A 23523-nucleotide genomic window follows, 5' to 3' on the forward strand; every position below is an offset into this window, starting at 1 on the left:
TCATCACTAAAACACCATGGTATTGTTTTACATTTGTTAAATCCGAAAACGTAGTGATTTGTTAATATCACAATCAACAGTTTTTCAGGGTTTTTTCTAGGAAAATATAGTATGAGGGCGCTAACATCACTTCGGGCCTAAAGCACGGCCCCACCCACTTTCTGGAAAATAATAGTTTCTTCGTGTCTTAAAGCAGCTGAGTCGATATAGAGTTACGGTTTTTTTACTTCCTTTACAGAAAACTGGAGAGTAAAAGAAACAATCTAATTCAGAAATCACAGTTTCGGTGTAAGCCTGCTGCCTGCCACTCGTCCACCGGCAGATCAACCGGCCATCGATCCCCTATTTATTCAGAGCTCCGTAAAAACAAAGCTGTCTATGCTGTCCGACGCTCTATTTGACAAGATGTTCATATTTGTGGAGTATTTATACCGTTTTTGACAGAAATGTTTTTTTCTGGCATCACTTTAAAATTTGACGGGGAAATCTGCATTTTGGTACGAGCGCACACGCCAAAAGTAAAACCCTGGTTTTTAATTGTGATCCCTTTATGTAGTGTTTGATGTGTAATATCCCTGTGTGCATTCGACAGCTCTGGAAGCAGCCTTGGAGTTCCTTCATCAGTTTGTCGTGCCCATCTCCTGGAAAACAGAGGTGAAGGAGGAAAGTTCCAGTAGCGAGGATGAGGATGAGGAAGAAGACGAAGGGCAGGAGGAAGATGCAAACGGCGAAGAAGAGGAGGTAGAGGCAAAACTCCTGTACATCCCCCACAGCCTCAAGAGTAAAAAACATATTTTAAAAAGACCCTCAAACTGTGTTGTTTATGTCTGCAGGAGGAAGTGGAGCTGTACCCAGAGGAGCGGGAGAACTTTCTGCAGCAGCTCTACAAGTTCATGGAAGACAGAGGTGAGGCCAGAGTGCACAGACGATACACGTCTACAGGGTTTCTTCAAAACAACCTTTTCTGTTAAGATTCAAGGTGCATCTTTAGAATGAAGTACCGGATTTGAAACCAAGTCAAACTTCTACTGCTCAACAATTCAGAACGCAAAATTCTGCATTCTGAATTCTCTACTTCGACTGTTTGTGAGCCTTAGTAAATTATCAAATTGAGCTTTTACATAAAAACACATTTAATAAATATGGACTGTTATTAAAAAGGGCCCTATTAAAGTGCAACTGAAATGAATTTTCATCTATCATTCAAATGAAATTTTGACTTTTTCTTAAACCATCAATCCAACTTGAACTAAATTTTCCGGGCATAACTTGTTAAAACGGCCATTTAAAAGTGTGAATTATGTGGCCTTGGGTGCGAAATTGGCCATGTGACCGTGACGTCATAGGGTTGACTCCCTTATTTGCTGGTATGGCTGGCTGCGAAAACAACATAGGCTACATTTGATGGACCTATATCTCATCAAGGAACCAAAATTCTGATACAAACATCAGCAGGTCGAAAGAACACACCTCTAACATTATGTGGAAAAACTTTCGTTGAATTTAAGCCACACAAATCGATTTAATATCTATATTGTAGAGGCTCTCTGCACCTCCCGTAGGCTATGGGTAGGCTAATGGAAATGAAAGAAAGTTACCATTTTCGGCACAGGATCGGCGGGCACAAAACAGCCATCGCTTCTACTACACGCTTATTATTATTAAGATGTTATCAATCAAATGACACAATAGTGTATGTTTGCTGTGGTAAACTGGAAAAGATTTGAACATGCCGGTTTCGCAGGTATGGCATTCTGCTGCGCTGTCTTTGACACGTTGAAACCTAACGAAGTGGCACTTTGAAATCCAGCCACTTAAAAAAAACTTGTGTGATAATAACATGGTTTTAATGTAAGCTTAATAAACAATGGCGTTATCCCCATTATTATGCCGAAATGTATCGATCAACCAGCTACATCTACCTTAGTTCATTTTGTTTATGGCAACGGTTGACAAGGAAGATGCTTTGCTTTGACGCAGGCTCAAGAGTATTTTCTCAGAAGCGAACAGTAAGCGAACACTATTATATGTATATTAAAAAAGCAAGTCCAGTAATGTCAGATCTGGAAATTTCCGAAATAAGTGAAAGGAGCGAGACAGATAGTTCTAGTAGGCCTACAGATACAGATGGTGAGTCTGTGGAGTCGTGCTCTTGTCTTTGCCTTCTCCTTGTCAGCCTCAGTTCCAGTATTTTTTTGTTTCGGAAACATGTGCAGAGAGATGCCTTCAGTGAAGCTGCTATTTTTGCAACTAACACCATTTGGCCCTCCAGCAACACAATATTTTCCACCGTGCTTTGATGTCTTAGCCATAGACGCCGCCATTACAGTTAGACTACTAGAACTTCTGTGTCAACCCTATGACGTCACGCATAAAAAAATGAATTCGCACAAAAAGACAAAATGTGGCTCCTTTTGAGCCCGTTTTAACATGACTTCCCGGATAAATTATTATCCAGACAATATCTCATTTTAATCGCAAGGCTTAGAACCTTTAGAATCAGCACCCAAAACTGTGAAATTCCAACAATTAAAATTCGTTTCATAAGTCCTTTAAGCTCCTTTTCAGGTTCATATTTATATTTAGTGCCTCCGCTGTGAACATTTACATGCTTCAATGTTCAAAAAGGTCTTTATTTTTCTCATACTGCCTGTGTGTATCAGCACCTCTTTTCACCCTCTGTCTGAAACCACAGCCCAGTCTGCTTTAATTGGTTAGCTGGCCTCTTTTAAGTGTTGGTTAAACATCTAAAAAGAAAAAGTAGATATCCTAATAGCATAACATTTAGACGGGGTCAATTTTCTGCTAAATGGGTACTTTTCATACTTTATGCTAAAAGTGTTTTTAGTGATATTTTCGATGCAGGACTTTTACCTGTTATACGAGTATTCTCTTTTTGCAGTTTTGCTTTTGCTTTAATTAAAGTAAAGCATCTCAAAAGTTCCTCCAACATTCCTAAAAGCTATTTCTAGGAAACTTAAAGAATGCATTTCTTAAAGGTTTACAGTAAGCAGGCAATGTAATGAAGGGTTAGTTTAATGAACCGGTCTCCTCACCGCTGTGTTACTCCTCCTCAGGAACTCCCATCAACAAGCGGCCTGTTCTGGGCTACAAGAACCTCAACCTGTTCAAGCTCTACAGGCTGGTGCACAAACTGGGAGGCTTCAACAACGTGAGTGCCACTTTGACAGTGATTCCACCCCAGGGTAGCATGACTTCGGTCACACTTGTCTCGTTTGATATGCTGACTGACACTGGGTCTGTCCCCTCTGTTGTCCCTGTTTGAGCAGATTGAAAGCGGCGCTGTTTGGAAGCAGGTCTATCAGGATCTGGGAATTCCTGTGCTCAACTCTGCCGCTGGCTACAATGTCAAATGTGCTTACCGCAAGTATGTACAGACGCTGACTCCACAGCTGATCTTAGCTTTATACTCTGTTGGTCAAATTCACCTTTTTCTTGTTGTTTTACATTTAAACTGACAAGCAGTTCAAGTATGTTTTACTTTTTAATGTCCATTTAGATTTACTTCTTTAACAGCCTCAACAATAAATTAATCTTCAGTTAAGTTTCCAAAACATAGAAGTTGCCCTTTTACATAGCTATGCCATAAGTGATGGGCTATGTATGAGAGGAGATGGGACATTTCTGGAAATTCTAAACAAATACTGTTTATCACCCAGGTACTTGAATGGATTTGAAGAATACTGCACCTCGACCGCCATCACCTTCAGGATGGACCTCCCTTTGAAGCAGACTCCCAAGGGGGAGGTGAAGTCTGAGGGGGAGGCGGGAGCAACACATGATTCCGCCTCCAGCTCAGAGGAGCAGAAACTGCAGGTGGATGCAGAACCTAGTAGCACACAGTCTATCGTCTGCAAGGTGCATTTCCCTAAATATGATTTGATTCAATTAATTCTTCCTCTATTACCCAATCACCATTACAAGCCTCCCTTGTTTACTATAATAAAATCCTTCTCCTTTCAGGACGAGAATCCCGATTTGACCCGAAACAAACCGGAACCCGAACCATCAAAAACAGATGGAAAGGACAGCGATGTAAACGACGATGATGACGACGAGGAAGACGGCCCCCTCAATGGGGACGCAGATGAGGGCTCGTCGACAGCTCGCCTCGGGGCGGAAAGCCTGAAGGAGGAGCCTGACGAGGAGCAGGAGAGCAAAGACAACTCTGGGTAGGTGGTCTGAAATGGATGGTTCCCTCCACCAGGGTGGTAAAAAAAAATATATCCTCATGGCACAAACACAAGCTCCATGCAGAGCTCCTGCATGGTGAAAAAACTCTGTGAATATTCAATCTGACCATCAAAAAGTTTCAAATACCTGAGGGCATTCACTTTCCTTGGTGGCAGTAAAAATCTAAAAAGACCATTAGCAGATGAGGAGCAGCGACCCCTCTGACCTTAATGACACTAATACCCAGCCGTATACCCACAATCCACCTCTACCTGCTAACCAGAGAGAGGGCTGCTCTCCTCTCTCTCTAACTAAGCTCTTACCCACTGCCCTCTGTGCTATTTTTATTTCTTTCGGCTTAGTCGGCATCAGCTGGCAGAGACATCTTAGAGCACCAAAGACTGACAGCTACCTTTTCACCTGGCATGTCATGCTGTGCTCTCTCAAATTGTCCTTCTCTGTCTCTTTCTCTCTGTTCCTCCCCTGTCTTCCTCTCTGGCTGGGAATGTCTAAGCGTGGCCAGCCTCTCTCACTCAGTGCACACAACATGGCTGTGCTCTTCTGGATTTCTGACCTTTCTCTGATCTCTCTTTCTCTCTCCTCTCCTCTGCTACTTTCTCTCCCTTTCTGTCTCCTCTCTCATTTTTTTGGCTTTTTGATGTTCAGCTTTAATAAATGCTCCATGTGTGTGGGTGTTGTCACTGATGCATTAGCACACTAGACGCAAGGTAGTGCTTCAGGGGCCGTAACTTTTTTTAGAGGAAAAAGTGTTGTTTGGTGTTGTGGAAAATCAAAAGTTGTTTGGTTTGCTAAAATTGTAGCTATTGTTTCCTGTCCAGAGAATCAAGATGAGTGCTCTCTGACCTGTTTGTTAACCCCCCCCCCCCAACCCCCACCCATCTTGGACACTTGTGTTAAGGTTGTTTGGGCTACTAGAAGGAAGGCACTACAGCAGCATTTTTCCTATGCGTCTGTTTTTTTAACTTTAAGATGTTCTTTTCATACTTTTTTTGCTTCTGGCATCCCTTTATGTAGTTTTTATTTTAACGGGCTCACAGCAGTATGATCATCCCGATTACCATCACACCTGGACTTTCTGACAATCAGGAGGTTTCCTGCTCGTTTGGCTGTGTCAGGTTCTGTGATAGTGTGGCAGTGTGAGGGTTTACAGATTCACACGGCAGATGACAGCCTGCAGGCTGATCTGATACATCCTGATGATTTCCAACCTGTTCAATGTTTACATCCTGTAATCCGGACCTGCAGTCTGACCCCATCACTCTCATTCCGGCTGTACAGGCTGTGTTATAAAAGCTTTAATAGGAAAATGGTGTTGATTAATTTATAGTAATGAGAGCATGTAGAAGTAAACTCCGGTCAATCAGTGGTTGTTGAGTAGCTGACTGAGTTTTATTTACTATCTTTTATTTATCTTGATGAAGCCTAATGAACTGCCTTATTGAAAAGCGTACTTCCCACTTGGACTGACTCTGCAGCCTTTCTTTTCTTTTTGATTTTTAAAGCATAATAATGCACATTGACTGAAGTTGAATTGTGCAGCTCTTTGAAGAAATTACAAGTCCGGACGCAAGCGATGCTTTTAGATAATAAGTTCAGGGCTGCATCTAATAATGATTTTCATTATTGATAATTGAAGATTCTTTTTATTATCATTAATTTGAGCTTTTAAATATCAGAAATCAGTGAAACATGTCCCCCACGTCATCAGTTATTGTCTTGTTCGTCCAATCAACAATCCAGAAATATTGTAAGAACAAGCCAAACAGCACAATTTGACTGAATGTTTGCATTAGTTTTCTTACAAAAACTAAATCAATTATAAATATTTGCAAATGGTTTTCTTTTACTCGACCAACTGATCATTTCACCAATTGTTGCAGCTCTAAGTGTTTTTATATCTCCGTACTTGTTTGTGTTTGGTGAACATATTCATCACGGAGGGGTGGAGAAGGTCTGTGGAACTGATTATGTGCAGCTTTGTGTTTACAAAAATAATAAGGCATTTTGAAGTGTCTTTAGCTTCAGTTGTCAGAGTGCATCTTGTTTATCTGTTGTGTTGAGTGACGACTGTCAACAGAAGAGGGCACTCGATCTGAACAGTCAGGTATAGAGGGATTGTGTGGTTCTGTGCTGTTGCTGTTTTTTTGTGGCAGCAGACCAAATTGGATCTGGTAGCCCATGCTTCCTCTCAGCGTTGTAGCCTCGCTTTAAGTTGCTGCGCTGCCTGCCAAGTTGTGCTTTGCCGTGCTAACCCACCCCTTTGGCCCCCGCGCCTTCAACCACTTACTGGCATTCCTGCACCGCCCGTACACCCTCCAGCTTCGACATCTCCTGACTGTTTCCCACTAGCTCCTCCTTGTGGCTGCTTTTGTTTCTTACAGCGTGTGTGTGTTTGTGAGTGAGAATCCCAAGTATGTTGTTGTGTGTGGATTTAGGGTTAGACAGCCTAACAGTAGTGTTATTTTCCCATGCAAGATGATTTTTTTTGCCATGAAAGAATGTTTTATTCTACTCCATGTACTGTTCTTTGACTGGCTTGCTGTAAATGAACAGTTGTTTATTCTGCAGTTTTGCTGTAGGTTACACTGGAGTTAAGGCAGGACATAAATGGGAAGTGTATGTTTGTTTCTAGGAAGAGGGCCTAGTGTTGTAATGGGACAGGGAAGGCGAGGGTGGAGCAAGTAAATTAGAAATCAGGCTTCCTAGCAGCAGGTAGTTGAGTCGGGGCGGGCAGCTGCGGGTGGTGCTCTGTGGGGCAGCCTAGGGTCAGGAAAGTGCTGAACTGTTTTTCTTGCAGGGATGACAGCAGTCAGGAGGGGGAGGAAGGGGAGGAGTTTGAGTGTTACCCCCCGGGGATGAAGGTGCAGGTGAGGTATGGGCGAGGCCGCAGTCTGAAGACGTACGAGGCCACTGTGAAAGAGGCAGACGTGGAGGGGGGAGAGGTGCTCTACCTGGTGCACTACTGTGGCTGGAACGTCAGGTAAGACAGGACCTGGGGAGAAATCACCTAACGTCTATATTCACCCTAAATCAAATTTAAAAAAACATCACTTTACCTTCAATTCAGCTCAAGGGATTAACCGCTACATGGGTATCCCCTCAGCATTAACAGATACATCCCTTCCTCACAGTTCTGCTTCACCTGATCCATTGTCAGCACTCTGATAATGGAGAACACTTTGCCATCTAGTGGCGGAAACAGAATTGAGTATTGGGTCGATGGGGTTCATTCTCCAGTTTCCCTCGCTCAGTTTTGATTGAACCCCCTGTCTGTCTGTCCCCCGGCTGTCTGTCTCTCAACTAAATCTGCAGACAGGCGGAATTTGAACCCCCTTTTGGAAATACCCAACAAGTGGGATTTCATTAAAGCATTGTTTTAAAACTACAAAATCTGAATGTGAGCTTCCCTTTGGATCTCTGAAAAGGCCAACCAAAGTGCTTCTACACTCACCTCTACCTCTCAACCCTCTCCCCCCCTCCCCAGCGGGTCAGGGTTAATGCAGTGTTAAGTAGAGTGTTAGGGTACCATGACACAGAGGTTAACTAGTGCAAATAGCATTTCATTGTCTTCAATGTCGTTGTGTGGTCCTCTAGCACTCTATAAAAGACAGCGGGATGTTCTCTCTGCATTGTGTCTGTTGTGTGCGATGTTGTGAAACTTTTTTTATTTTTCATTTTCCTCATACGACCCACGTAGCACCCTCGGTACTGTCGAAACTCTGTTGAATATGATTTGTGTGGTGGTCGGTGTAAATATGGTTTCTTTCTTCATCGTTAAAGGTTTTGTCTTTTTCCACATAACAACATGGGATTTCTTCCTTTTTGCTGTTGAGGCTTATTGTGTCACAGCAACATTTCGGGGTCAGACAGTAGAGGCGTCTGTGTGGTGGTGGTGGTGGTGGTGTGAGAGGATATCTCTTCTGCTCCTCTCAGAGATCCAAATGATAAAACTGTCTCTTGTCTTTTGTACTTGATTTTTTTTTTCTTTTAGATATGATGAATGGATCAAAGCGGAGAAGATTGTGCGCCCGGCCAATAAGAACGTACAAAAAATAAAGCATCGCAAAAAGATAAAGGTATGAGTCCGGTTACTTTTTAACTTCAATCTGTTTTTTGTTATGTTATCGCTAACTTTGCTGCAATCCCAACAGAACAAAGCGGAGAGGGAGAGAGACAGGTTGGACAGGCTCAATGAAAGAGACGGCCTCGGCCCTTCGCCCAACGCTAACCGCCTCCCGCGCTCCAAATGTGGCCTGAGCCAGGATGTGTTTTCCAAGATGGACGAGGGTGAGGACAAAGGGACTCAGCAGTCTCCAGTCAAGTCTATAGAAATTACTTCTATCCTCAATGGCCTGCAAGGTAGCAACACTCACTAGGCTGTAGACCTTATGCACACTTACTCCAGCTTAGGATTGTGTCTCTATGAAGTGGTTGACTTTGTGTGCCTGTTGATTTTTTTGTTAAAACTATAATAAGCTCTTTCTCATTTGCCTCAGCTTCCGAGATGTCCACGGACGAAAGTGAGCATGAGGACGAGGAGGGCGAGCGTAATGCGGAGGATCGCCCCGGGTGCAGGGGCAGCCCCAGAAAGGCCCCACCACCTGAGGCCCCGCACACATCTGAGTGCTGGGATGGCCCTCCTGAAGCATCGAAACCTTCCTGTGTCTCAGGGAAGAACCAGGATTTGGTCAGTGCAGAGGGTGCAGACGCTGGGAAGCGGAGAAGTCAACAGGAGTTAGAGGGAGAGGGAAGCAACAGGAAAAGGAAATCAGACGGTGCAGTGGAGAGGACCCCAAAAGGCCAATCAAAAGCGAAGACCCGGAGTACAAGGAGTGCCGACTGGTTGCCTGGAGGCTCTCCCAGAAAGCAGTTAGCGGAAAGAGCAGTGGGTCCCGGAGAAGAGAGGGGCGACTCCTCCAGCAGCAGCTCAGACGATGAGGGTGCAGCGCGGGCCGAGTCCAAGGCTGAGGAAAGCGAGCGAAGCCGGCCAAAATCCAAAGGTTCCCCTTCCAAGAAATACAACGGGATGAAAGAGAAGACCAAAGGTGGCCGACAAGCTGGCTTCTGGGAGATTCCTGAGAAGAGGGCCAAAGTGTCTGGGAATGCAGAGGAACGACCAGCTGTCCGCGCCAAAGGCCAAAAGGACGTTTGGTCCAGTATCCAGGCACAGTGGCCGAAGAAGACTCTCAAAGAGTTGTTCTCCGACTCGGACACTGAGGCGGCCAATTCTCCCCCTCCTCCCGCACCGCCATGCCTGGAGGAGCCCAACGCCGAGCAGGATGCCGGTCCCGAGGACGAAGCCTCGGAGGAGCAGATAGAGAATGACAAACTGCAGGAGTTTCCGAGCAGCGGCAGTAACTCTGTGCTCAACACGCCGCCAACAACGCCCGAATCGCCCTCAGGAGGAGGAGGCAGCGTCGTGGAGGACTCCGGTCCAGCACAACCTTCCTCCCCGCCACCGTCCATACCCCCCACCTTGCCTTCAGAGCCGGTTTCTGACCCCCTTCCCGCAGGACCCGTACTGGAAGAAGTGGCAGGCGTGCGCAGTGAGACGGACAGCAGCACGGTGGAAGTGGAGAGTCTGGGTGGGGAACTGCCAGATCTCCCCCAGGATGAGGGAGCGGGTTCCCCCTCGAAGGTGTTTGACGTCAGCCTGTCCTGCAACAGCAGCAGTAGCGGCAGCCTCGAGCTGAGCAGCAGCAGCCATCAGGAGAGTGAACAGAAGTCCAAGGGTACAAGTTTCAATTACATAATTTATTGTTTTGCTTTAAGATGGAGTATTTTAGAAATACACGCTGAAAACTTATTTGACTGTCCGCCTGTTCCCTGACAATCTTCTTGCATTCTCTTTGTAGCGTCTGTGAGTCAAAAGCGGCAGAAAGAATCACAGATAGCCGGAGTCTCAAAGAAACACAAGCCAAACCGCAAAAGCCTTGGTGTGCCTCCCAAAAAGAATAGGAAAGCAGGTAAGGACAGCCCTGCTAGCCTTTACGTTTGAGTTTTTAGGAGGATAAAGAGAATGACATTTTGCTTTTTTTCACCCCTTCAGTTGTCTTCCCTCCGCCAGCCAACAGCAGTGACAGTGAAGACCAGTCAGTTGTTGAGGGCACTGCCAAACAAACTGCCTCAAAGAACAACGCGCCAGACGTGAAGGCTGTCACTTCGCCTAAGTGTCGCGGACGATCTCCCCCCTCGAGCCATAAGTACCACAAGCAGGGTGACGCCGACCACAGCCAGCACCGAGACCACCATGGGAGGTCGCCGCGTGTGTACAAGTGGAGCTTCCAGATGTGTAAGTGTTACAGAATTGACTCACTTATTTAGTCATTTGCTCTGACTTAGAGTATTGAATTGATAATTTTAAATGTGTTTTTAAAGTGTTTTTTAATTGATCAGTATAAACAGTTTTTTCTATTAAGCAAATGTTTTTTTTCTATTCATTAAAGTTTAGTCTTATATACAATTATGTCAATTCCCTATGAAGGCGCGACGCTGCAGGCAAAAACACCCTTTGTGTTATATATAGTGGATATATCAATACTTAAAAGTGAAAAATCATACTCTTTGTCTAATTATGTCTTTAGATTTCTCTTGCATTCACTAAAGGTTAACATTAGATAAAGCTGCATTTGACTATTGAAACACAACATTTGAACAAAAAGGTTAATATCTTATTGTGAGCTGTGAAGTAGGACAGTTGCTGGGGGATATCCATTAGATCAAATGTTATCCCTTTTCACCTGTATCACCTGTGTCATGCAAAATATATGGAATTTAATAATGCATATATTTAAAGGCGGTTTTCTCAGACTCTCAACAAGTAACTCCACTTCAGTAGTACTTGCAATCACTTCACCTTTGAGATTCATTCCTATCTATATTGTGATGGTGGACATCTTGTTTTTATAAAGCATGATTTTTTTAATAGATATCCTAAAATCCTTTTTAAAAAAACGTATGATGAACCTAATAGGTGTCTTAATGTAAATAATCAACTGTAGAAGTTTCAAATTGATATTTATTGGTTAAAATGTTTACCTTACTCACTCTGTAGTGTTTCCCCCTTCAGTGCAAAATGCAAGCTGATGCTAACATACATTATTTCTGTTCCACTCAGCTGACCTTGAGAAGATGAGCAGTCTGGAGAGGATTTCTTTTCTTCAGGAAAAGCTGCAAGACATCCGGAACCACTACCTCTCCCTCAAGTCTGAGGTAGCCTCTATCGACAGACGACGAAAACGCATGAAGAAGAAGGAACGAGAAAGTGAGTCGGCTCTTTGTGATCTAAACATATGTGCAAGGATTTAGGTTTCACAACCTGTTCTAAATTATACTAAATTAGTATGTAATAATCTGGGTTAATGCCTTCCATAACCAAATCCTGTTTCTTCTCCTGCAGGCACGGTGGCGGCTTCCTCTTCGTCGTCCTCCTCCTCCTCCCCGTCCTCCAGCTCTCTGACTGCGGCAGTCATGCTGACACTGGCTGATCCCCCGGTGTCATCCTCATCCTCCTCTTCTCAGAACTCTGGGGTATCAGTGGAGTGCAGGTGACAGGACGTACCAGCGAAAAGCCACCGCACTTAGCACTTAACCAGCACCCTGGGGTCAACGCCCCCATTCCTTTCCAACAGGACGGACAAGTCACCCTACTAACTCTAACTACTGGGGCACAAAAACCAGACCAGAGACAACAACAACAACAAACAAGAATCAAGCACTATTTTCTATTGACAACTGTTTCCTTGGCAAGCTAATGGCACTTAAGTGCACTTTTATGAAGATTGTTTAGGGAGATAAAATTTGTCAAAAAAATATAGACTTACAATATTGTCTTTTGCGCTCTTCTTAATTGAACATTTATAAGAATTGTTTTTGCAAGCAATAATTGTTTCCGTTTGATAAAGTTGTATTGGTAAGGGTTGATTTCCAGGGACGACCCCTCCGTGCTCTGTCCTCATAGCTCAACACGGTACAGCCTGTGCTCGCCATTTGATTGTGGGGAATTCAGAGAGACACTGCCACATTGGCAGAGCGTACGTAATGTAACTTCGCCTTGTTTCTCTATCCACACTAATACAAAAAAGGCCTTTGTGTGGTTAAACCTCAAGTGGGTGGCGATGCTCCTCTCACGTACAGGCACATGGTCCTGTATTTGTTTGGATTGAGTCGCGTTGGGATTGCAGAATAGGGTTTCAGACCATCATAAGTCCACTGACAGCCTCTGTGGATGAATATTGTAGTGCCTTTTTGTTCTTTTCCATGGGGCACTTTGAGAAAGGACAGAACTTTTTCTTTTCCTGATCCTCTTCTGAAATCAAGAGCATCAGCCGGAATAATGTAATCCTGACAAAAAGACTGTTGAATGCTGTATGCGAGAACAGGCAGTGAAGGGCTGACAGTTAATGATGGTTTTTATCAGAGTTATAGTAATATTTAAAGAGTATAATTGAAAAAGCAGAACTCTTAAACTGGATCACCCGTAATCTACTACTGAATACTCATCCAGCTTGGGTGTAACTGTTAAGTTTGGCAGTATAAACTGTGCAATGATGGAGCTGTTCACATTACTCCAGTTCATCAGCCTTTTTAAAAGCCCATTTGCTTTATTTGATTATGCTTCCATCAACTATTGAATCTCCCCTGGATCCATCAACTTCACTGAAGATTAGCAACTGGATCAAGTTAACGTGAAGGCAGCCCAATCCTGCAAAACACATGAATGAACCTACCAACATTTTGCCCTGTTTCAAACAAACACGAAGTTAATTAAGTGTATTTTTTGCTTTGTTAAATAAAGCAATGCATACTCGTTTGGCATTTCTTTTATAATTTTACTCATGATCAAAAATGACATGCCAGCTTCCTCTCATACTCATCCCTACCAAAAAAAATGTTGGTTCTGTTTCTTGTACTTGACCAGATTAAAAGGTAAAGATATTGTAAATGTGCATTTATATCATAAAGTGATATGTGTATACATTTCTGAAGACATCTCCAGTATTTCCTTTGTATAGAACCCCTACTGTATGATAACCTAAAGTTACATTTTGTTTGGCACTTGTATGTAATTGTATGCTTTTGTTATACATTTGTATATTGAGAAGTGTTTTGAGTCAGGCTATTTAATATCTTGCACTGTTAATAACATGTACCTTTCTGTACAGACAGTTTTACGGTTTTAACTGCAGTTTGAGTGTAAATACTGAGGGTTTAAGCATGTTGTATTCTTACCTTTATCATATTTCTTGTTCTCTTGTAGGAAGAGATTTATTTTTGACTTCATTTTTGCCTTTTTCCATCAGTTAAACTACTTATTTCTTTCCTTTCTTCCCTTTTCAGTTTTACGTTTTGTTTTAGTTTGTACGGTTCTGTTTTTTTCTATAGCTTGTACTTGTAAGAGAAGAATGGTGATTTTGGATGCGATGAACTATTCCCTACCTGTACATGGCCTGAAGCTACAGCTGTATGAACCTGTATATGGAAAATAGTCTGGACCATAGATTAAGAGAAAGTAAAGGAGCTTATTGGAAAAATGCTCAATAGTATTTATTAGGCTCATCTGACGATGGTCATTGTGTAATTTATTGTAAAAATGTAAGCAAAGCAGAAGCCTCTGTTTGAAATAAATGCCATAGTTTGTGAAGTATTCATCGTGTGTGGTGCCATCAGTGGTGGACGTTACTTTTACCTAATTGTGGTTTCAATTACAATTTTCACATACTTCTATTTACTAGTTGTTTTTTTACTTTATGCTTTATTTTACCCAGTTTCAGTGGGAACAATTAAAATAGGATGCAATGTTTAGAATTAACTAATAATTATCAATAGTATATCCAAAATAAAAAGTTAGTGGAGATATAAATGCTGCTTAATAGAATAGAATAGAGGTACTTTATTGATCCCAATTTGGGAAATTGTGTTGTTGCAGCATCATCAAAACAAAGCAAAGTAATTACAAAAAAATTAAATTAAATTTGAAAAGAAAGTAAAAAAATATTAGGGACAAAACATTTACAGAAAATATAAAGAAAAACACAATATGAAGCAGGATATTATACTAGGCCTACAGTAAGTGTGAAAGCTGTGGAATATTAAATAGAGTAAATAAATATGGAATGTACAGTATGGTTTAAGTCCAGTGAAGCTATGGAGCAGAGAGTTATCTGTCAGCTAGAGGTGAATTGTTGTACAGAGTTTTTGCAGTAGGCAGGAATGTTCCTGTCCTTGTGACAGCGGAGCAGGAGCAGTCTGTTGGAGAATTAAACAACTCAAGCTTTCTGTTTAGTAAGGACTTAAGTTGCTTTTAATGATTAAAACTAATGTTTCTGATAATATCTCATTTCAAATGAAGTGTTCAACTATTGTTTACAGTTTATTATTGACATGTTTTACCGGAAGCAAAATGTAACTATAACTGCGTCATGGTGGACGCACTTCCTCTCAGCACTTCCTCAGCAGCGTATCAATAGTCTCTGATATGGCGAGCGGTCGGACGGGTGCTGTAGTTGCCGGGGTGTGTGGGGCCCTTTTCATTGCATATTGTATTTATTTTGACAGAAAACGGCGGAGTCACCCTAGCTTCAAAGAAAAACTACGTGAACGTAAGTTGTTGAGCTGGAGGGAGCAGAGGAAGAAGGCTGAGTGCAGAGACAGCATGTAGCATAGCACGTTAGCTTTCATGTGGCAAACAAGCCACGAGGACTATGACCAAAGTCGTAATGGAGAAAACGCTATGCTGTCTTTATCAAAATTGAGTAATTGTAGTGTAGAGACTTATTACATTGAACTCTAGCTGATTTTGCTTAGGTAATGCTAAGTCTCAGGTTAGATAACTCGTGCATAGAAACATGCGTTAGCTAACGGCTAAGCTTGTAACCACGTGCCTTTTGGTTGTGTAAGCACAGTTAACATACAGCGCACATCTATCTAAAGCCATCTTTGTCTCGCAGGTAGGAGAAAACAAAATGTTTCTAGTGACAAGTCTGGACTGGCAAGGGTAGGACAAATTATATTTTAGATTTGTGTATATTAATGGACATAAATGGGCATTTGTAACACTTGTGTTATTTGACTTTGAAGCTACCTGACTTGAAGGATGCAGAAGCTGTTCAGAAATTCTTTCTGGAGGAAATCCAGCTTGGAGAGGAGCTCCTTTCACAAGGTAAACCAGTTTTCAGTTTGGTTTATTAGCAAGTGTTTATCTGGCAAGTGGATACTTAAACCATCTCAAACTTAACTGTACTTTACATACATACACACACACACACACACACACACACGTGTTAGCCGACCCCAGTTTTATTTCTCAATACATTTGTAAACCTTCTGTAACCCTACTTCCAGGTGACTTTGAGAAAGGCGTAGACCACCTGACGAATGCTATTGCAGTATGCGGTCAACCTCAGCAGCTGCTCCAGGTGCTCCAGCAGACGCTACCACCTCCAGTCTTCCAAATGCTGCTCAGTAAACTGCCCACCATCAGCCAGGTGAGGGTTTCCTGCATATCCTATTCAAAACGGTGCTATTTGGATTTTATTTTTTGCAACGCATCCTTAATAAACCCCCTGGTTGCTTTATTTTAGTCTCTGGGACAAGAAAGGGTGCAAGATAAACCTTAGATTCCAAAGCTGAGAGCCTTGTGTCAGTAGCTCTGAGTTATTTCACCTCTAAGACATATGCTAACATAAATAAAATGAGTGCCATAAACTAGATGGCATAACCTCTGAAATGTATTTTTTATGTTTTTCAGCGGATCATTAACTCTCAGCCTTTATCAGAAGATGACGTTGAGTGAATGTGTTCGGGGTGGAAGTCTACTAGGTGAGAATTTAGGGCAACACGTTACATAAAGATTTGTTTAATTTGTAGTTGTTGCAAAGGCGCATCCTTAATAAACCCCCTGGTTGCTTTTTGTGGTCTCTGGGACAAGAAAGGGTGCAAGATAAACCTTAGATTCCAAAGCCGAGAGACATGTCAGTAGCTCTTGGTTATTTCACCTCTAAGACAAATGCTAAGATGGTTGTTAATTTTCTGTGAGAAAGAGAAAGTTTTACACACATTTAGCTGTTGGAAAATGAATGCTATACTCAAAGATGTTTATCTTTTTCAGTGATCATCTCTCCGTCTTTAACAAAGAGGACGTCGAATGAATTTGTACGGAAGCCATTACTCAGATGGTCTGATTACCTTAGTGTGAGTTTGGTTTATGACTAAGCTTGACCTTTGGATTACTCTTCAATCATGGCACTCCCAGGTTAAAGTAGCCTGCAGGGTTATGTTTGTAGGAGTGGTGAAACACATTCCACCTTTTTATCTTGTTCCCACCAGATCATGTTTTCTATCATTCTGTCCATAACAGTAATGTTCTTTATTTTGCTGGAATGTTATGTACTAAATAATAAAACGTATGTAAATAAATTGTTACTTATAACTGCGCAGTTACTCTACATGTGAAGTGTTTAAGAGTGCCTACACTAAACTGAACACTTGTCTGCACTATTTAGTTCTCAAAACAGTTTTTGCGATAATTACATTTTATTTTTGTATTTCAGTCTTGCATATCTGGACATATTATTGTGTGTAAAATCCTACAATAAATAAATGAAAACACACTTGAGTTTCTGAGTTTCCATTCACCACTAGATGGCAGTGGCAATGCACAGCAGAGTCTACAGCATTTTTCAATGTGGATTATGGTTACTTTAGGAAAACTTTAAGTGAATGTTTCGTGCGTAAGCCAAGGACAACTAATCAAGGTTTCAAAATCGATTCTACCACAGAAACAAATGTATACTCTGTTGAATGTGGAAGTACTCATGGGACTAAATGACTAAGATCCATACATGAATGTTAAATACAAGTACGAAAACACCTTGAGACCTGACCTTCACTTTGTTAATGGGTTTGAGTGTTAATGAAAAGCAAACACTGCCAGATCAAGGCAGAGTGTTCCTCCTGCACGTACAGTATCAGTTTCATGCCAGCGTGTTGAAATATGCACATTTAGCCACGCTGTCTTTTATTGTGAATGGCTTTATTGTCTGTTCAAGAGAGCGAAAGTGGAGCAGCTTGTAAGGGTAGGGAGTAGGTCTGGTTGAAAGTGTGTCTTTTGGAAGATAAATAGAGCTGTAATTATTTTTATCCCTGTCTGCAGCTATTTTTCTAAGAGGCTCTGGCCACAGAAACCGGGGCTTGGAGGTTGCCAGGAAACAAGAGCAGGGGAAAATAGTTTTTCTACATTAGGAATGAAAATTGAACGGCGGCCCAGAAATGTCGAGTGAAGGCTAAATGGTAGACGGTTTTCCGTTTTCCATGAATTCGTGCTCGCTCTGCAAGTCTTTCTCTTCGGCGCTCCTGCTATTTTAACATTTGGTGAAAAAGGAGAAGGCCTGTCTAGGGTAGTCTGGCATTGGAGTAAGTGCTGAAGAAGTGACCCGTTGTTAATCTGTCCTTTGGGGAGTGCAGTGGAAAAAAATAACAGACTAGCTTGAGCTGTGTGTGTGTGGGGGGGGGGGGGGTTCAGACAGGTTCAGACCCCTGCACACATCCACCCCCCTCCCTCCTGCTCCTCCTGCAAATAAACACTCAAGCGCCTGCATGGACACCCTCTCTGCCCCTGGTCAAAGCTGAGGGTCACTGTATGATATGCTCTGAATGCACGCCAATATCAAGTTGAACAGCCCTTGACATAAAGCCATGACACTGTTTGAATTCAGGATGACGCAGTAAATATTATGTTTTTATCTAAAAACAAACCCTGCTCAGTGTCCTTAATCCTGAGTAGAAAATGAATACAATCAACAAGGTGTTTGTTGTAATTCTGTCAATGTAATTATTTGTAATTGCATCTCTGCTCTATTTGAGTCTGAATGAATAGGTTATGAGTCAGCTCTTTATATCTGATGAAGCAGGCATGCAGGGGGAGGGAAATAAAGAAACTCCCTCTTGTTGTGCAGTAGGGGGAACTGTTGTTCCAGGCAGGGTGTGCAGACTTCTGTAGTGAAGGACAACTGAATGGAGACAGCACAACAGCTCCAGTTGACAGCAATAACAATGGCTGCGCCTGAAGCACAGAGACCATGTGCTCGGGAGGGGTGATTTTGAGCTGTTTGTAATCCTTTCATTTGTCTAATGTGCTCACAATGACAGACTGTTCCTTCATTACAGTTGCAGGAAAATATTGAAGTTAACATTAAAATCCCACGATAAGGTCGAGCAAAGTCAGACTGCCGTTTGTAAATTTGTTTGCATGGATGCCGATCGTATGTCAAACATTGTATTGGGAATATCGTAATAACTTGAGCTCCACAACTCATTACTGGAAATCCTGTCAACAAATTACCCTCGGCAGTAATCACCTTCACTGTGTTATTCCAGTTTGTGAGTTTGAATGTCAAAGCTTGATTACTGCTCTGAGTGCCATACATGCACATATTGGCTGGGTGGAGATGTCTGGTTTTGTAGGAGCAGCTGTGTTTGGGAGTTTTAAAGCAGCCAGAAATAACTCTGTTGTATGCGGTTGCTATGGCAGCTTCACGTATCTCTGCAAAGCGGCACACAATGCTGCACCATTGGAGAGTGTACGAGCAGTAACCTCACAGGGAGGTATTTGCTGCTGATCACTGACTGTTAGGTGGAGGCGTGCAAAGAGGCCTGGATGTGCTCCTGCGTCTGTGTTTAGGAACATGTTTTTCCCACCAGCCTGATGCCCTGTTGCTGATGTCACTGCTGGTGTGGCAGAATCTGCAGCCTACTGTACGTTGTCATTGAGGGGGCAGAAATATGAGACATGTCCTTGCTGTGCCATGCTGCTATAATAAAGACCAGCGGTCTTCTGCACCACCACTTGTGTGCACGGCAGCAACACGGTATATTAATTACCCAGCGCCTTCTCCTCTGTGTCATTCAGCAGTGAGGGAATGAAGGAGAGAGAAAATTCCAAGGCACGTCCTTAAAATAAAGCAGCACTGTACGTGCTCAGAGTGTTAACTTCCACACAGATGACCCATTTTTCCATCTCAAAGGGTCTGCGGATGGGTGGAAAAAAAGAGTGGGGGTGGGAGCCAATCATGTGAATCTAAAGCAGGCTACAAATCCTGGCGGATTTCTCTTCCTCTGTGGGGCCGTGTCTTTACTGTCAACTGTTTTTCCATCCCTCTGCTGCTCCGTCTCCCCGTGGTGGTTCTCCTGCTGCCCTTCCTCCATGCAGGTTTCTTCCCTCCTCCATGTGTAAACCCAGCCTGTCTATTCATCACTGTTGTTTACATTCCCAGTGAGTGTGAGCTGCAGGGTGTGGACAGCCAACCCCCTTTCCACCCAACACTCTCTAATGCCATCCTGCCCCCCACCCTGCCTCCAACTATCTCCTCATCACTAGATCCCTAAGGCAGAAATTCAATAGCACTGCCTGAGAGTGGATCACATGACCCGTCTGTGAATTCCTGTTTACGTTGGGTGTTTTTCCTTTTAAATTTCAGTTTGGTTACAAAACTTATTTTGGAGCTGGATTTGTCATAAGGGGAAATAAGGAGGATAACAGCAGCAGTGCCGCATGGGAGAAGAAGAAAAATATATATCTCTCAGCATCAGTTCCCATCCTGTCATCTGTCATCAGCATTATCTGTGCAATCTAGGCTAGGAGTGAAACTAGAAGAGGGAAGTGACACGTACGCTGAGCAGCAGGTTGAGGATAGGGTTAACGGAGCAGACTGTGTGCACAGCCCCCCCCCCCCTCTGATCTGCCTTCCTGTCTCACAGTGCAGTGCAGTGCAGTGCAGTGGCTTTGAAAATCACGAGAGAGGCAGACAGGCTTGTTTTGCATACTGTAGGTCTCCTGCATTGACTTGTAGCAAATCCCTGCCCTCGGGAGGCATGTCAGAGGGGATTAATGGGAGGGCTGGGGCCTCACAGAGTTTCCCATTGTCGCAGTCCAGTCCTGCACTGTGTTTTCATCCCGCAGAGTGAGAAAAGAGCGAGCAGGTGGGGCCGTGCTGGTGGAGGCAGGGTCGGGCTTGTGTGTGTGTGTGTGTGTGTGTGTGTGTGTGTGTGTGTGTGTGTGTGTGTGTGTGTGTGTGTGTGTGTGTGTGTGTGTGTGTGTGTGTGTGTGTGTGTGTGTGTGTGTGTGTGCGCGCGTGTGTGTGTCAGTGCTCGGGGGAGAGGAGAGTGGTGGTGGTAGTGGTGGTGGTGGTGGTGGGGGGGGGGGGTGTTATACAGTGGTGTTATTTCCCTCTGCCCTGATTTTTTTTAGCTAAGCTGAAAGAAGGGTGGGGAGTGTAAATAATGTATTTGGAGCGCCGGGGTACGAGGAGCTGGAGCTTGACCGAGCTCGGTGCAGGGAAGGGTTGAGCGGCCATGCTGCTGCACAGGAAGCTGAAAAGAGAACTGTACGACCTACAACAACCTCTCTGCGGTGCTCTGGGGAATGTGGGGCCTCCGCAAGAATGTAGCAATCCTCGACTTCCGCTAAGTTTTCTCAGTTTTACCAAGACAAATAGTCTTGGTAAAACAAATAGCTGCTGTTGACTGCCATTAACAATGCAAAATAATAATGTGGTAATGGAAAATGCTATTTCACAACAGGCCCGGGGCAGCTACGAAATGGTTTCTCATGAGGAGCAACAATTCAAAACTGGGAACCTCCCATTGCATGACAGTAGTCAGATAAAAATCAAACTACACTCCAGTTGGTTATCTAGGCTGCTGTTTTTGTAGACATATTTTTACCTTTTGGGAAATTCTTGCCGACAATTAAGATCGATATTGCTACCACTTTCTTTTTTGTAAGCAGCAACAGCAACACTCGCCAGTTAGCTTAGCATGAACACTGGAAACAGTCAACAAAAGCAAATAAATACCATCTGCAGCGGCTCTAAAGGTGTGCTCAGACAGGAAGCTAAGCACATTTTGTCTTGAATAATTTTGCACAGAATTGGGATGATTTGCATCTATTTTGTCTTTCGGTTAGTCTTGGACTAGACTTGCTCGCTTTGTTTTATTAGGCAGATTCATACACCCAACTTTTAATGCAACTTTCATCAACGTTCATTTCGTGCCCCCTTGGCAAATATGGCCCTTATTATACTGTATCTTTCCATTGCTTGTCGCCTCTGAAATTGTCTGTGTGATCTGTTTGAACACAAAAATAAGCTCACAAACTAACATGGTTTATCCTCATAACCAAAAGGCCAATGTATCTGTTTATGGTAGTATTTGCTCAAGACTGTTTCCTGTTTGTAAACAAAGTTTGTAACCCCAGTGCTTTTGGCTGGATTGCTCCTTCTTTGGATGGATCCTGGATAGCTTTTTCCAGTCTTTATGCTAAGCTAAGCTAATTGTAGCTTCATATTTGGCATACAAACAAGAGAATAGCATCGATTTTCTCATCTAACTCTCAGCAAGAAGGCAAATTATTGTAGTTCCAAAAAATTACAAACTTGTTTTTGAATGTGATGAAACTTGTACTAATATACCATCAGCTCTGTATTTCTCTTGTTATCGCGAGTAGTTCTTTTCTCCTTCCCCTTGGCGCTCCTGCTTTTTCCTTTCTCCCACACCTGCTAAATTTTATGGCAACGATAAAGGGAAGCTTAACCTTGAAACATGATAGAGCTACCCCGACTCCCTCAACTACAATCACCTTAAAAAGAAACAACAAAAGATCGCTTCAGCTCTCCTTTGCATACGTAACCTCGTTGTAACTTTTCCATTTTATCGTCTTTTCTTGGTCTCGTAGAACTCTGCTGCTGTATCACCCTGTGTAGCTCGGCAGCTACAACCCACTCGTTCGCCAGAGAACTACAAAGTGGGTTTGACGCCTTGCATCTTGTGTAACTGCTGTCTTTGAAGACTTTGGCATTGAGCTCTGTGTCTCATCAATTCCCTACGCAATGCTAAATCTGAATCTGAAGCGAGCACATAAGGGGGTAGCTTATCTGCCCCACTCGTTTAATGTTATTCATTCATGCACACTATTTTTATGACAGCCTGTATATGCAGAACTATTTGACATTTTCTGTTGTTTATGTAACTGCCTTCAATTTGATGTGTGTGCATGATTAGAAAACAGAGAACAGTAACTACTCAACCTGAGAGACACAAAGCTTTTTTGTAGGGTGCATGAGGAGTGACTCTTCATACATTAAAAGTAATGTCCTGCGTGAAAATAAAGCTGCCATAGAGGAGGAGAATAAATCAATCTGATCATGAGTCTGGCCAGTTGTGGGTCTTTCTGGGTCATGCTTTGATGTTAAATCCTGTCTCAACAGAGCAGAATGCATAAAATAGGGTTGAACAGATATCCCCCATTTCCAGTCTATAAGGAAGCTGCACCACAAAGTGACTGGTGTTTATCAACAAAAAATCCTGACTTATTTGTCATCTTGGGCCCTGGATTTGTCACATCAAATCTGCTTTTCTCAATGAATTTGGGTTGGAGATTACAGGCTCATAGTCCGTAAGATAAAACAGAGAGTCGGTCTTTGACTTTCAAAAGAAAGTCTTTAAGAGGGACAACAAAGAGAATGGAGCCACGTCATACGCAACATCTGATTCTCACGCTAGCGCTTTTTGTGTACTTCTGGAAATATGATTTCCCTCTGTCCACCGCCCAAATCCATTTGAAATACCGGTCAGACTTGGGATTGTTCGGTGAACCTAAGCTGCTGAGCCACACCGCTCTTTCTTATCCTTCGGCTTTTCACTCACGGCCAAATCCTCTTCAAGGCTGAGATGATCCACCATGCAGCCATACTTCACTATCAATATAAGCAGCTGAAGAAACCAGATATTATTCTATTATCTCTGTCTGATCACATTTACGTGGAATTGATTGGGCCATTCTCACAATTTTCTTCCCCATTTCATCTCTTTTATTATCACACAATGTCGATTTGTGTCAGCATAGTGCCGTGTGTGCGTGCAGTAACACATCTCCAATTTGCTTTGAGATTCATCTGAGCTACATCAATATCCCCCATCTGACCTATTTTACTAAAGCCTTGATCTCACTCCATGGTTGTTTGGAGTCTATTTGCAGCTACTGTGATGACATGATATTATTGCCTAAAATATGAGCAACTTGTTATGTTTGTTTTCAAACCGCATAACTACTTTCATTAGCATAAAAAAGGCTTATTTCTTCATATCCTTATCTAGTTTGAGGTGTTTCTCTCCATAATTATTTCACAGTAGAGTAGAGAGAGTCAATCAGACGGATAAATTCTGTACCATTTAGTTTCACCCAGAATTCCTGGACTTGATTTGAATGTTAATGGGCTTGTGGATGATTAATGAATCAATTATTGGATACAG

General features: G+C 42.8%; 2 protein-coding genes and 2 non-coding genes across 6 annotated transcripts in view; all 4 read left to right on the forward strand.

The window, feature by feature from the left end:
- arid4b (AT-rich interaction domain 4B) overlaps window positions 1–13861 on the forward strand; it is a 40419-nt gene extending 26558 nt beyond the window's left edge. The window contains exons 11-24 of one of the 3 annotated variants that reach the window (XM_063874549.1): window positions 593–741; window positions 834–906; window positions 3078–3172; window positions 3291–3388; window positions 3681–3879; window positions 3985–4193; window positions 7013–7195; window positions 8207–8291; window positions 8367–8574; window positions 8712–9947; window positions 10071–10181; window positions 10265–10507; window positions 11333–11479; window positions 11615–13861. In XM_063874549.1, coding sequence (XP_063730619.1) covers window positions 593–741; window positions 834–906; window positions 3078–3172; window positions 3291–3388; window positions 3681–3879; window positions 3985–4193; window positions 7013–7195; window positions 8207–8291; window positions 8367–8574; window positions 8712–9947; window positions 10071–10181; window positions 10265–10507; window positions 11333–11479; window positions 11615–11766 — 3188 coding nt within the window. In that variant the 3' untranslated portion in view covers window positions 11767–13861. The remainder of the gene's footprint in view (window positions 1–592; window positions 742–833; window positions 907–3077; window positions 3173–3290; window positions 3389–3680; window positions 3880–3984; window positions 4194–7012; window positions 7196–8206; window positions 8292–8366; window positions 8575–8711; window positions 9948–10070; window positions 10182–10264; window positions 10508–11332; window positions 11480–11614) is intronic. The other 2 variants (XM_063874550.1, XM_063874552.1) reach the window with 2 other exon arrangements.
- A 750-nt stretch (window positions 13862–14611) lies between these two features.
- tomm20a (translocase of outer mitochondrial membrane 20) lies at window positions 14612–16826 on the forward strand. Its single transcript, XM_063875565.1, has 6 exons — window positions 14612–14816; window positions 15165–15211; window positions 15295–15376; window positions 15559–15701; window positions 15965–16035; window positions 16325–16826. The coding sequence occupies exons 1-5, from the start codon at window positions 14693–14695 to the stop codon at window positions 16007–16009; spliced, it is 441 nt and encodes a 146-aa protein (XP_063731635.1). The 5' UTR covers window positions 14612–14692; the 3' UTR covers window positions 16010–16035; window positions 16325–16826.
- LOC134859269 (small nucleolar RNA SNORA14) lies at window positions 15760–15892 on the forward strand. Its single transcript, XR_010165068.1, has one exon. It is a non-coding gene; the product is annotated as a small nucleolar RNA SNORA14 (small nucleolar RNA).
- On the forward strand, window positions 16095–16224 carry LOC134859270 (small nucleolar RNA SNORA14). The gene has a single exon (XR_010165069.1). It is a non-coding gene; the product is annotated as a small nucleolar RNA SNORA14 (small nucleolar RNA).
- Window positions 16827–23523: the final 6697 nt, after the last annotated feature.

Source organism: Eleginops maclovinus, chromosome 22 (assembly GCF_036324505.1).
Source record: "Eleginops maclovinus isolate JMC-PN-2008 ecotype Puerto Natales chromosome 22, JC_Emac_rtc_rv5, whole genome shotgun sequence".
NCBI classification, from domain to species: domain Eukaryota; kingdom Metazoa; phylum Chordata; class Actinopteri; order Perciformes; family Eleginopidae; genus Eleginops; species Eleginops maclovinus.